The 15,454-nt window shown below is 36.8% G+C and overlaps 1 protein-coding gene across 1 annotated transcript; it reads right to left on the bottom strand.

The window, feature by feature from the left end:
* Positions 1-11,539: 11,539 nt before the first annotated feature.
* Positions 11,540-15,454, bottom strand: LOC133300207 (uncharacterized). The gene is made up of 4 exons (XM_061499718.1): positions 13,603-15,454; positions 13,334-13,542; positions 12,248-13,187; positions 11,540-12,153 (listed from the first exon to the last, which is right to left on the bottom strand). Exons 1-4 carry the CDS (start codon positions 15,452-15,454, stop codon positions 11,540-11,542), a joined length of 3,615 nt encoding a protein of 1,204 aa, XP_061355702.1.

The raw sequence follows: 15,454 nt of genomic DNA on the forward strand, positions 1-15,454 counted from the left end.
TTGATTTGTCAAAAAAATAAAATAGAGCATCAAAAACCTGTTGGTCTACTTCAGCCGCTTGATATACCGGAGTGGAAATGAGAGAGCATCTCTATGAATTTTGTGGTTGGTTTGCCTCGGACTCAGGCTGGTTATGATTCTATTTGGGTTATTATGGATAGACTTACTAAGTGTGCACATTTTCTGCCAGTGCGAGTTGACTTCTCTACAGAGAGATTGGCAAAGCTCTATATGAATGAGATTATATGGCTTCATGGGATTTCGGTTAGCATTATGAGCGATCGGGACCTGAAATTTACTTCACATTTTTAGGCAGCTTTGCAGCAGGCTTTTGGCACTTAGCTTATATTGAGCACTGCATATCATCCGCAGACTGATGGTCAGATTGAGAGGACCATTCAGACACTTGAGGACATGTTGAAAGCTTGCATATTAGAGCAGGGTACTACTTGGGATAGATATTTATCAATGGTGGAATTCTCATACAATAATAGCTTTCATTCTAGTCTGGGCATGGCACCGTATGAGGCATTGTATGGACGGTGATGTCGAACTCCTGCTTGCTAGACTGAGGTAGGTGATAGAAAGAGATTTGGACCGAATTTTATGAAGAAAACTACTAAACAGATTGAGATGATTAAAGAAAAATTGAAACAGGGACAGAATCGGCAGAAAAGTTACTATTTTAATAAACATAGACCGCTGAAATTTGAAGAAAAAAATCATGTATTTGTGCGGTTGTCTTTGATTACTGGCGTTAGTTGTGCCTTGGGAGTGAGGAAGTTGAATCCCAGATTTGTTGCACCGTACCAGATTATTAAAAGAGAGGGATTGGTCGCCTATCAGCTTGCCTTACCTCCCCAGTTGTCTAATCTACATGATATTTTTCATGTGTCACAGTTGCAGTATTATGTTCCAGATGAATCATATGTGGTGATACCAGATAATATTGATATACGGGAGAATCTGAAGACTCTTGTCGGGCCTATAGATATTCTTGACCATAGTGAAAAAAGGTTGAGAAGCAAGATAATTCTGATGCTAAAGATACAGTGGGAAGGGCGCATACCTGAGGAAGCAACTTGGGAGTGGAAGGATGAAATTCTCCGGCTATATCCCGAGTTAGTGGACATGTACGATTCTAATTTTGTGGAAAAAATTGCAAAAGGGTGGGGTGAATATAACACCTTGAATATTTCAAATACATATTAATAATTAAATTGAAGGTTAGAGAGGACGTTTAGCAAAAATCATAAGTTCTTGGTCAAAATACGTACGCAGGGTAAAACGGTAAATCAACAAATATGTAACCCTAAATTGTAAGATGATAGAATTAGGCCTTAAATGATGAAAATAATACTGGAAATAGATTCAGAACGAAAAATTGAGTGATTAGGCAAGTTTTTGAAAAATTGATGATAATATTTTTTTCGGATAAAATAATGTGGTACAATTACACCGAAAAACGTGCAAAGTGACATTAGTGCTCTAGGATTGAATATATGTTGGAAACGATACTTAGAACCAAGAAATATGATTATTGGTACAAATTGATGGATTTTAAGGTTTGGGGGGAAACATGCCAACAATGCATATATAGGGGTAAAACAGTAATTTCATCAAATAATCGGGAAACTCTGGATTCATCTGTTCAAGGGTAATTAAAGGACTTTGGCAAATGTTAATTTTTTTATTAAATAGATAGTTCATGAATTAATTGGAGATTAGTGGGTTAAGTGGATGATTTGAATTATTTTGAATTGAGTGAGGTGGCATGTGGGACCCTCCTCACTTGAACAACTTAAGACACATGTGCATAACACTATTCATGCATCTTCCTCCCCTCTTCCAAGCCTCCAAACCCGCGGCCATCACTAAGGAAAGGGCAAGATTGTTCTCTTCCATTTCTTTATCAAATCTACTCAAATCCTACATGAAAACTTAAGTAATCCACCTTGTGATCTCAACCCACACCTCCATTCCTCTTGAAAACCCCCTATATTTTGAGATAATCCCTCTTGAAGCTTGCAAAAATTTGATGGAGATGGAGCCAATGGTGCTTGTTGCTTGAGTGTTTGCCTGAAGAACATTCATAGGGGTCTTAAGCATTGATTTGTGGTAAGTTTTCACACCTTTTATTGGATTTTCGTTGAGATAAAAAATTGAAGACCTAAGCTTATTTGTTGGTGAGTTTGGGTGGTTGGAGGCCTTAAAATGACTTTGTGTATTTGATAAATGTTGCTTAGAATGATGATAGAACCTATAAAAATTCTTGTGAAAAAATTTGTTTAACTTAGAAAATTTCATGGATGAACATAGTTCTTGAGAAATGAGTTGTGGGAAAATTGTGTAATTGAGTTGTTAGTGACTTGAATCATTGATAATTGGATTGTATGAGAGTATAATGCATGTAGATTGAGAGAAAAATCCCTTGGTTTGTTGATGGCATAGGTTTCGGCCATATAGGGTGTTTTTGAAGAAAATTGTGCAAGTTTGTGTTTGGCTTGATGAATTGATGTAGTGGGTGTTTGAATCAACTAATGTAGACCTAAGTATGCACCTTGAACCTTGAAAATGCATGAAAATACCCTAGCCCCTTGGATGCTACACATTCATCCATATAGGGTAATTTGGGGGGAAATTATGCTAAGTTAGGATTGGATGCAATTGTGAGTTGATATGGTGTTGTAAGTGACTAAGGAAACAATATGGATGATTGAATAAAATTAACAAGAATTGGATATTATGGGGGGTATTGTGTTGTGTTAAATTATGACTTGTTGGACAAGTTGATTGATGATCATGTGTGGGTGATTATTGTAGATTGCCTCCCCGAACACAATTGTAAAAGATTGAAGCTTCGAGTTTATGGATTGCCTTTGGTCCTTGACCAAAAGAATTTTGGTAAGTAATTACTTACTTGGTTGTGTGATTGGTTGGATAACTAATTGAGTTATCATGTGGCACTAAGTAATTGTTGAAATGACCAATTGTTGTAGGCATTTCTTGTATAAGTTGAAGCTTGAGGTAACTTGTGGTTGAAGCTACCTAGTTTGGGAGCTTCTTACAGGTAGTCCCTTGGTACTGGGGTTAATCCTCGTGTGTGCTACTTAATGCCCATTTGGATAGTGGTTGAAAGTTGTGAATGTAATAATATGTGCTATAATATGGTCATGCATTGTGGATATTGTGTGGTACGCATATATTTATACCGTATTTCTGGCCAGTAGATAGATTGTCGTATTTGTCGTAGGGGACTTCCATTAGAGAGGCCTCCATAGGGAGTTTCAGTTGGCCGGGGGCCATAGAGTATTTATCCGTTTAGGAGCACTCTAGGAAAGTCTCGGGAGTTATAGTTGTGGGTGCCTTGAATTATATCCCGGGAATATATTCTTTGATGTGGACCCGATTGAGATTTTCGTATGCCGTAGCCGTTGTGCCATGTTGTTTTGGTTGTTCTATTTATATATGTATTATCGTTATTGTACATTTGAGTGAGCCATTGGGCGAAGTGATTTTCCAGAACCTTTGAGTTACTGAGATATATTCGTATATCTCTCCCCACATTATGGGGCTATGTTTCAGGTTCATCTAGCAGTGCAGGAGTGTTGGGCAAGAGGCCCACTGGATGAAGTGGAGTAGAGCCACTGGAGTGCACCATGATAGTTTACATTTTTGCATTTTGGGATTTCATTTGACATACTAGACTTAGTGCATGAACATGTATTATTGCATGAGTAATGTATACCATGCCTAGTGTTTGTTCATGTAGCATTTTGGAGCTAAGTCTAGTGGTTATGTAATTATTATTATTTTAAGCATCATGGTGTAGTAGTTATATTTGTAGTGGATTTAAATGTAATTGGTGTATTAAGGATCTTGTGTAATTAATGATGAATGTATGTGATGGAAGGGCATTAGGCCTATTTGATGAGAATGCATGTAAATGGATTATGTCATTGAAATGAGTTTAAAATTGTATAATGATTAAGTGGTGGATGGTAATTGAGGATTAAATGATGAACTGAGTAAATATTATTGTGGGTTGTAAGAGCACCAAAGTATATTTAACCTTGTGTGCCACCCCTGGTCTATTAGGTACAATTTGGAGAATAGAACACACTTGGAGTAGGTGGGATTATTTAATAAAAAAAAGGAGATGCCGTCAAAATTTCTAAGAAAAATCAATTTTAGGACCAATTTTGGGAGACTATATCTCCCTCCTAAGATGTCCAAATGAGTCGTTCCATACCTCATTTTAATTCCTAAGATGTCAGCTATACTATCCTAAAATTTGGTATTATTTGCAGTTGTGTAGAGCCCCGTAGATCGAAATCAGTGGAGACTACCCACTGCAAACCTGTTGGACACTATAGCCCTCCAAAATTAATATCTCCATCATTTCTTACTCAGATTAAGGTTATGATATACCAAATTGAAGATATAGGTTTCTACTATCCTGTATAAAATTTTGAGAGCAATTGGTTGAGTGAAACGTTGGGAATTGCAGAAACCGCGAGGGATGTTTATTTGCCTTGTTTGAGGTCAGTTGGCAGTTTTGTTTGTCTGACTTCAAACGACTATAACTAGAGGTAGAGAACTCCAAATGAGGCGTGTGATACCTTGTTAGAAAGGTGGAAGAGTATAGTTTAACATACTAAAAGATGGGAATTTATTGATGAGTATATCATGCCTAGTTTTAAGAAAACCGAAGCACACTTACTTTGGTAAAGTTGGAAAAATGAGTTTTGTGCTATGTTGGTTTATGGGAACCTCTTAGCAACTTAAAATAATTGTTGTATAATAATTATGCATTTAGAATATTACTTTCGCGTTTATATTTCAATTGCGATCACAGTTTGTATAATTGCATTTTACGGTTGTTTAAATCGAATACGTAATAAAAAGAAAAATTTTCTTTTTTTTTAAATAAACTACTGTGATTGTAATTGCACTTAATATCGTAATCAATGTTAACACATCAGTTCGGTAACAAGGCGTTACATATTCTAAGTTAAGTTATTGGATAAATTAAGTTATGCATGAATCATATTAAATGGTCTATCGGGTATTTATTATGAAAGTGAGAATTATCCCCAATTGTCTGAAATGCAGCCAGGTGTTGTCCGTTTCATTTCTAACCGATGATGGTAGGAGATTACCATATTTGTATAGTTAACTACCTTCATTTGTGGTTGGAAGGTCGAAAGCCTCGTGGTTATGAACAAAGGATAAAGTTTCAAGTTTTGAGAATGAGATGTTCTAATGAAAACGGTAATCACTTAGAATAAGAATGAGATGAAATGTCTACATTGCAATACATAAGGAGAAAAAAAGTTTATTCACATATTTACGCGAGTTTAATTGTGACACTATAAGTTTAGCTTCCGCATTATAATTAATTATGTTGCGCTTTGTACCATATGCATGATAATACACCGACTGTAGATAGGGTGTTACAAGGGAGATGAGTGAATAGGAGAAGGATGATGTGTTTAAGTGACTAAGTCATGGTTTGACTTTGGTCAACACTTTGATTGGTAAATGACTAAGTTACTCTTGAGTTAACTTTATTCTAACTAATCAATCATTTGTCATCTATCATGTGTGTTCTAAACTCATAAACATCATAAAAATAGTTTTTCAATCACTATTTTTAAGGTTTGGGTAACTTTTGCATAATTGTATTTTTATTTTAATATTTACATTTTTGCCCGAAAAATGACTTTATTCACCTAATTAGATTTTTCATCTAATTAACCTCTTTTAATTTGACTCCTTAGCTTCATGGGCTAATGGGTTTATGTAGAGTATATTAACAGAATTATCTCTAAGTCCGAGCAATTTTTACTAAATAACCATTTTGCCCTCGATTAAGACTTAACCCCATAATCAATATTTTCACTTAATTAACCTTCTAATTATGCATTAGTCTCCAATTAATGTAATTTAATTATTTGGATTATTATTAGAAACAAGAACCATATGAGGCAATGATACATAAGTTTGACGATCATTTCGCCAAATAAGAGCACCATCATGGAACTCAAACTATGTTATGGCAAGCCATGATGCAACCTGTCTTCTTACAGAAGAAGAAAGCCATGCGATTATCCAGATGCTTCTTAATGGATGGCAACAATACAAGAAGAAATGGAAGCCTTACATAGAAACAAGACATGAGAACTTGTTATTCTTCCAGAAGATTGAAAAGTCATTCGAAACAAATGGGTCTATAAGATCAAACGAAATGGCAACGATCAGGTAGAATGATACCATGCAACAGTGGTGGTTAAAGGATATGCTCAAAAATAATGTATTGATTTTAATGAGATGTTTTCTCTAGTTGTCAGACTCACCATTATCAGAGTAGTTCTCGCTATGGGTACTGTATTTAGTTTACATCTTGAGCAGCTAGATGTAAAAACTATTTTTCTTCTTGGAGAACTTGAAGAAAAGATCTACATGCTCAAACTAGAAGGATTTGAAGAAAAGGGAAAATAAAACTTAGTTTGCTGGTTAACCAAATCTTTGTACGATCTAAAGTAGGCGCCAAGATGTTGGTACAAGGGATTTGATTCAGCATCTCATCCCTTAAGCAAGTGGTTGGGAGGTTCGAACCCCAACTCTTGTGAATGGAAAACATTCTGTGGCCAGCTCTTTACCGCTTTGCGCGCTGACCCGGGGCGAGGGATTAGTCTCATGGTTATCGGCTATGGGGATACCCGAATGTAATCTGTAACACCCCGTATATATCCGGTAATGTTATCATACTATCGTATTAAGCTGCGCTTAATTAAAAATGCAGAATATCTTTTTCTTTTCAATTATGATGTCATTAATATTACCATCTTGCTTATTAATCAATTAATAAAACCTTGCCTGTATGTAATTGCAATAAAACAGCTAACTGAAAATAGCTCATAACATAGATAATAAAAGTGTGGCTCTAGTCACGGTACTACAACAACGTAGACCGGACCGTCTAGCAGTTTATACAACTCCAAACTAAAAGTACTACATAAAGTGTCATGGACAATCCCCATGCTCACTCAATTAAGGAAACACGCCCAACATCAGTCTCAACAACAACAACAACATAAATAGCGGAAAACATAAACAACATCCCAGAACCAGTCACGGCAGCAATACAGCATAATATCAATATCAGCTAAGCTCTGGCCTCCTGTCGCTAGAGGCATCAGTCACCATACTACCTGAACCTGAAATAAGCATTCCCCAAACGTGGGGTGAGATCTCTAAACAAGAAATCTCAGTAAGACAAGGGGTCCTCAAGGATCTTCCACCCCAAGCTCACTTACATGTGCAATATAAGTTTAAAAGCAGTTTATCATCATCAGTTCTAAATTAGTGCAATGCAGCAGATAATCATGTCATGCGTGTCAATTCTATTCTACTGGCCAGAGAAATACAGGATTTATATACTTCTAATACCCACCAATAGTGCAAGACGCTACTTGCATTCACCCCGGTTCGCCATATCGTATGACGCCACATACTCAGGCTTACCGTCAAGATGAAACAACACATGCATATTAAAAGCCATTACACATAAAGCTCAACAACATTTCGAATATTCAAAGCATGTAACACAGCATGCATATAACCACACCCCCATGGGACATGGTGGAACCACAACATGGCTAAACCGAGGACACGAAAGCTTACCTTGCAAGCTAACACCCAAAGCCAAGAGTCCACAGCTCAAAGTCCAAACACAGCAGATTCACAATCTGTTACGGACCAATATTGTATCAATAATAATGCGCCACAAGCATATAACTTAAAGACAACGCCTTTCCTTTACGTTTTACGTCTTAAGGCTCCATACCAAGCCATAAGCCCTTAATCAATTGATTCTGACTTAGTTCATTAATTACAGAAGTTCAACTTCATCAATCTAGGGTCCACAAACCCCCAATAGCCTACTGTACACACAGTACAGCTACTGTTCTACGAAATCCCAGAATATCCGGATATTCCTCGGGACCATATCCGGATATGCAATATCCGAATATTTCACTGTACATATCCGGATATACAATATCCAGATATCCAGATTCCCATATCCGGATATCCAATCCCATATCCGGATATCACATATCTGGATATCTCTTGGGCAGATATCCAGATATTTCACGACAGAATACAGAAACTGCATTTCGTGAAGATATCCTTCCAAGGTTGGGTTTTTACCGATTTTAAACACCTAAACATGCATTTCTAGGTGTGTTTGACATTACCCAACGTTAAGTTATCATCTTTTAACCTTTACATGCATCAAGGTTCCATTTTTAAGCATAAAACTCATGATCAAAGGGTTGAACCACTCACCCAAGCACAACCAGCCAACAAAGGGTGCTCTTGGAGCTCACAAGACTACTCCAAGGTTCTGACCAGGACAAGATGCGAAAATGGAGCAATAAGGTGGGATCTTTCCTTCACAAGGTAACTTCTTGGAGCATCAAGCATCAAGAAAATGAACCCCTTCACCCCAACTTAGAACACAGCTCCCAAACACCATCAACACAGTGGACACCACTCAGAAACAAACCCTCACACTCAACCTCAAGGGTCACTCTTACTCAAGAAAGTGTTTTGATGAAGAAAAGTCGAAGAACAAGGAGGCACCAAGGCAATGGAAAAGTGCTCAACAACCTGCTCAGCCAACACTCACGCTCAAAAGTCTGTTTTCTAGAGTTGAGTGCCCTTAAAGAGAGTATTTATAGCCCAAACACACAGTATTAACTTTAATTGCTACGCTTAGCTTTTTAATCCCAAACTTTGGATTCTTAACCTACTCAATTTCACAAGAATTATCATATTTTTCTTATAATTTTCGGAGCACCTTTTCGGTACACGCTTTTCAAAGCCAGTACCGGTTTCTAGCACCAGTTCTCATTATTTGGACTTGAAACTCGTTTTACAAGTCCTACATATTATTATAGTAATTATCAAGTACTTATTATAATTTTCCGGGATACTTTTTCGGTACACATTTATACCGACTAGCAGAACCGGTATCTGCACTTTTCTTCCGAAAAGCGACTTTCAGCATTCTTAATCACTTACTATAATTATTAAAGCCTCATAATAATTATTAGGGTCAATTATGGAATCATTTCCTATTTTCACATAATTAATTAATTAAAATTCCTTAATTAACGGTGCGGGTTCTTACATAATCCAAAAAAAAAAGGATTTGATTCCTTCATAGTTTTCCTCAATTACAATAGACTCGGTTCAGACTATTGTGCATATTACAAGAGGTTTGGTTATACAATAGACTCAAATACATCATTCTGCTATTGTACATGGATGACATGTTAATGGTAGGGCCTAACCAAGATTGGATCTAAGAATTGAAGGCATAGTTGCTAAGGGAATTTGATATGAAGGACTTGGGATTAGCAAAAATGATTTTAGGGAACCAAATTTACCAAAACATAAAAGATAGGAAGATTTTGCTTTCACAAAAGAATTATCTGAGAAAAATACTGTGGCGCTTCAACATGTAAGATTGTAAGCCAATTTTTACCCTACTTCATATCAATTACAAATTATCATAAGTATGTGTCCTAGCAATAAAGTAGAGGTAATGAAAATGTATCGAGTACCATATGCATTAGCGGTAGGAAGCCTTATGTATACAATGATTTGTACGAGACTGAATATTGCTCAAGAAATTGGTATGGTCAGTAATTTTGTGGCAAATCCTGGGAAATAGCAATGGAATGCTGTTAAGAAGATTCTGAGATACATGAAAAGAACCTCAAATACTGCATTATGTTATAGAGCATCGGAGTTTATTGTTAGAAGATATGTTGATTCAGACTTTGCAGGTGATCTTGATAAAAGAAAATATCCTATAGGCTATATGTTTACACTTGTAGGAGGAGCAGTTAGCTGGTTATCCAAATTACAGTATGTGTAGCTTTATCTACTACAAAAGCTGAATATATAGCAGCTACTCAAGCATGCAAAGAAGCAATTTGGATTCAAAGGTTAATAGAAGAACTCAGACATAAACAATAGTCAATTATTGACAATCACAGTGTCTTGCCCATTATAAGGAATCCAACCTTCGTTCAAGTACAAAACACACATAAGTGCAGTACCACTTTGTCAGAGAAGTAATAGAAGAATGGAGTGTGGATATGCAGAAGATTCACACCAAATAAAACCTGGCAGATGTCATGACAAAACCAATCAATGATGATAAGTTTATATGGTGTTGAACTTCTTATGGTCCATCAGAAACGTAAGCAGCATAGAACTAGCAAGAGAAGAAAGATTTTGAAAGCTCACCAAAAGTGACTTTAAGTAGGAGATTGACGTAAGGCATGACTGTCTAAAGGTTTAGTGGCTGAAAACCAAATCAAACACTGTTGATTTGGTGGCTTCGTTTTCTTTTCAATTTGCACATGTAGTGCACTGTGTATACATTATGAAAAGTTGAAAAAAAAAGATAAACCATTTGTGAGATGCATAGCAGCACCCTATGTCTATAAACATGGTGCTTGCTAATGATTACTATTATCCCAAAATTCCATCTTAGAGAGGAAAACACCAAGTGTCTTAAGTGTTATTTTGAATAAAGTGTATTCTTCTAATATAAGAGACAGTGATATTGTTCTCTCCTTATATTTAGAAAGGTGTTGTAATTTCTTTCACTTAGTGAAAATTTTCTTTGATTTTGCCCATGATTTTTTCCAATTGGATTTTCCAAGTAAATCTTGTATGTCACTTCAATTGGTGTATTTGTTAATTTCCTGACTGGTGGAATTAAGATAAAATTAATTATATCGTTGGTGCCTATAAAAGTGGTTAAAAAACATAGCCTTAAATTTAGTGGTTATTTAATTATCATCGTTGCAATTGCACATATAAACTCCCACTTATATTTACATGGCCAATTGGTGTGGTTAACAGTTTCTTGAAATTCTTGTTTCTCTCGAATCTTAGTTTAGCTATATTGTACTCTATTACCTAACAAAATTTGCTTTGTTTTTCATTTATTTTGGTGCTTTCCTAGATTTGGTACTTGATTTGGAGTCATTCTTTGTTGATTTTGGGCAAATTTCACATGCTATTTTGGAAGTTTTCCAAGGTTTTGTGCTTGTTATAGGAGTTTTTATAAACAATAAATTCAATTCAAAATCTTATTTGGAAGCAGTTATACTAAAATATTTTATTACTCTTACTACTAAACTAATCACCATTAATTTCAATCAATCTAGCGTTTATAATTTATTGGGTCACATTTATTAATTAATTATTAATTCCTAATAAATTATAACCCTTAGATTAACAGAAATCAATGATAATTAGTTTAGTAGTAAAAAATAAGTATAGCATCTCCCATCTTATTTACATTTAATTTTTTTTTTTTTTGGTATTCATGAGGGGCCAAGCCCCAAAACAACAACAAATAAAGTTTCACATAACAGAAACCCAACAAAAGAAAGCTACAAAAACAACAAAATAAAACTCAACAGAAAACTAAAACCAAAGCTGATTAACCAGAGTCAAGGTTATCAGCTTCCATAAGCTTGGCCAACTCAGGGTGAGGTGAGAAGATCAATTGCAGCCCAAATCCATCTTCAATAGCCTCCTTAGCAATCCAATTTGCACAACAATTAATTGATCTAGATATATGAGACAAGGCCACCCTCCAATCTTTCTTGAGCCATACTCGAATCTTAGCTACCAACGGCAACTTTCGAGAATCATTACCAATAGAGGTAAGTAAGCTAATTGCTTGTAAAGAGTCAGATTCAACCAATAAATTCCTGCAACCATACTTCCAAGATACTTCTAAGCCATGCAAAATTGCCCATAACTCAGCTTGGAGAGGGGAGCAAGAACCAAGGAAACAAGAGAAGCCACCATGCCAACAGCCTTTATAATCTCTCAAGATACCACCACAAGCAGCTCTATCCCTCGAAACAGCACCATCCACATTTAATTTGAGCACTCCCTCCGCAGGCTTGGACCAAGAGAAGACTTCGGTTGGGGACGTGGGAGGAAAGGAAATTTGACTTTTAGATGTTCTGCTTCTTTTGATCTCATCCAAATAATCAATCAGGAATTTACCAAGGATGAAAATTCTCTTCATGCATCTCCTTATTTCTCCAAAACCAGAGCAAATAACAAACTGAGAAGAAGACATCTCTCCAATCATCATGCTTACCAAGAGAGTGACATAAATTCAAGTCTAACCAACCTTTTAAATCAGGAATAGAGAAAAAACCAGAGGGGAGGGGCTGGAAAAAAGGCACTGCCCAGAACAGTTTGGCCTTGGGACAATCTCTAAAAACATGAATGCAGGTTTCCACATTATCTGGACAGTTAAGACATCTATCAGAAACGTTTCCCCATTTGGCAACTCGCTCTCTTGTTAGCAGTCTTCCATGAACAAGTTTCCAGAGTAGGAATTTCACTCTTTCTTGACCTTTCCAACTCCAAATTCTATCCCAGTATTGACTGCCAGTAGGACCAGGAAAATCCATTAGCCTATTATAAGCTAATTTGACAAGAGAAGCATTGGGATTCCAGTCCTTCCAAACCACGCAGTCTTCATCATCCTCCTTCATTGGGGGAGGAATGGCTACGATTCTATTAACAATTTGATCCTCAAAATGGTTACTAAGGTAATAACAGTTCCAGTTCCCATTTGAAGAAAAAACCTCACTGTCAATTTTCAGATCCAGATCAGCAGGTGCAGGTACTGATTTGGTATAGGAGAGAAGATTATGATCTAAACCAATCCAGTTATCACTCCAGAAGCTAATCTTTGGGCCATTACCAATCTGCCATACAAGATTCTGCAAAACTTTTGGCCAAACTTTACACAGACTCCTCCAAAACTGAGAGTCATACGGCTTTGACACCACTTCCATAAGCAAATTATTTTTCCTGGCATATTTGGAAATGATGACCTGGGACCATAACTGTGAAGGAGAATGGATGATAGACCAAGCACATTTATGAAAGAATGCCTCATTCTGTCTTCTAAGGTTTATTATTCCAAGCCCACCAATATACTTAGGTAATTGCAGATGCTTCCAATCCAGCAGATGGTTTCTCCTATGACTATCTGAATCGCCCCATATAAAGCTTCTTTGAGACTTCTCAATTTCATCACAATAGTTACAGGAAGGAGGCTATTTTGCATATGGAACATTGGGATAGCAGATATGACAGATTTAGCCAAAATGACTCTACCTGCCAATGATAAACATTGTTTCTTCCAGCCATTCAATCTGTTTTGGACTCTATCCATAATATCCCCATAATGACTCTTACTCACTCTACCATGCTTCATCTTATACCCAAGATAATGACCCAAATTTTTCGTTTGAACAAGGCCACTTTTCTCAACAATAAGCTTGGCTAAATCAACAATAACATTTTTGGAGAAGTAAATATTAGATTTCAATATACTCACCTTCTGCCCAGAAATATCACTAAAGAGACTGAGACAGCTCATAACAGCCTCAATTTGATCCGTACTTGCCTCTGCAAAGAGCATCAAGTCATTAGCAAATAACAAGTGAGATATCTTGGGCCCTTTTTTACCTGCTGTCATAGGACTCCATGCTCTCCTCTCAACAGCTTCAGCAATAATGTGAGATAATTTCTCCATGCAAAGGACAAAGATATAGGGGGAAATAGGGTCCCCTTGTCTAAGCCCTCTGCTAGGAAAAATAGAACCCGATTTGGCACCATTCCAAAGAATCTCCAACTCAGATGAAGATATACACTGCATGATAAGATCTATGAAATGAACAGGAAGCTTCAATTCGGTTAGAACACTTCTGATGAAACTCCAAGATAACCGATCATAAGCCTTCTCAAGATCAATTTTGATTGCAAAAAATCCCCTATTCCCTCTCATCCTGCTCATGGAATGAATCATTTCCTGAGCAATGATTATATTATCCTGAATCTGCCTCCCAGGGACAAAGCTGACTTGATAGGGAAATGTGAGCTTTTGCATAAGAGGTTGTAATTTTTTCACAATTAATTTACTAATCCCTTTGTAAAGAACAAAACATAAAGCAATGGGCCTAAATTGACTGATTTTTTCTGGTTTTTGCATCTTAGGAATCAGGACCAGAAATGTTTTGTTGATCTCTTTGATATCAGCCGGTTTGCTCCACATATGTCTCACACACTCACAAATTTGAGTACTCACAGTATTCCAGTTTTTCTGAAAGAAAAAGGCTGGAAATCCATCTGGGCCAGGTGCTTTCAGAGCACCCATAGAGAAGAAAGCATCTTCGATCTCTGAATTTGAAACCTTCCTACTCACCTCTTCCAATTCACTCTTCTCTAATACTGACCAATTAATCTCAGTAGCAATCCAATCTCTACAAGGACGATCTTCAGAAAACAAATTAGCAAAGAAGGAATGGATCAGTTTATGAAGATTACTCTCCTCTCGCACAAAGTGACCTTCATCATTTTTTAACTCTGAGATTTTGTTTCTGGCCCTACGGATGATTGTAGTGGTATGATAAAACTTAGTATTCCGGTCACCATCTTCAATCCATCTACATCTGGCTTTCTGGAACCATAAGGCTTCCTCTTGATGCAGAACCAAATTCAGCTCCTCTTGCACAGTTGCTTCTAACTCAAAAACTTCTTCCTCTGGCAGATGAGGAGAATTTAGTTGAATTTCATGAAGTTTTTTCAATAAAAAATCCTTCCTCACCCCTATGCAGCCAAAAACTCTTTGGTTCCAAGATTTCAAAGGCTCCACAATATTGACAAGGCTATGCTGAATCTGCAGATCAGACCTCCACACATCTTGCAGAAAATAAGGAAAGGTTATATGATCTTGCCAAGCTGCAATGAATCTAAAAGGCCTTTCTTTCCAATTATTCACCATCGGGTAGAGAGAGATGAGAATAGGATTATGATCCGAGTTCAGCCGAGGCAAGGTTTGAGCAGAAGCTTCATCAAAAACTGTCCTCCACTCTGCATTAGCACACACCCGGTCTAATCTTTTAAAAACCCTATCAAGATGCAGCCATTTAGGCCCTCTCCAAGTGAACTTAGCTCCTCTACAACCAATATCCATGACATTGCAGTCATTTAACACAGAACAGAACTTGGAGCATCTAGTAAAATTAATAGAAGCACCTCTTTTTTTCTCCTTAAATGACATTATCTCATTAAAATCCCCCATCATCATCCAAGGGCCCACTACATCTCCTGCAATTCGAATAAGATCAAGCCACAGAGCCTCCCTTAAATCCTCCCTAGGGCTAGCATACACAACAGTCAACAAGAAGGAAGAACCAGAATTGAGATTACAACTAACATGGATAAATTGATTCTTTTTTTCAATGAGTTGAACAGAACAAATCTCATCCTTCCATAAGATCCAGAGGCCACCAGAAAATCCTTCAGCATCCTGTATCAT

The sequence above is a fragment of the Gastrolobium bilobum genome, unplaced genomic scaffold (genome assembly GCF_033153095.1).
Source record: "Gastrolobium bilobum isolate Gb01-03AN ecotype WA unplaced genomic scaffold, APGP_CSIRO_Gbil_v1 utg36430, whole genome shotgun sequence".
NCBI classification, from domain to species: Eukaryota; Viridiplantae; Streptophyta; class Magnoliopsida; order Fabales; family Fabaceae; genus Gastrolobium; species Gastrolobium bilobum.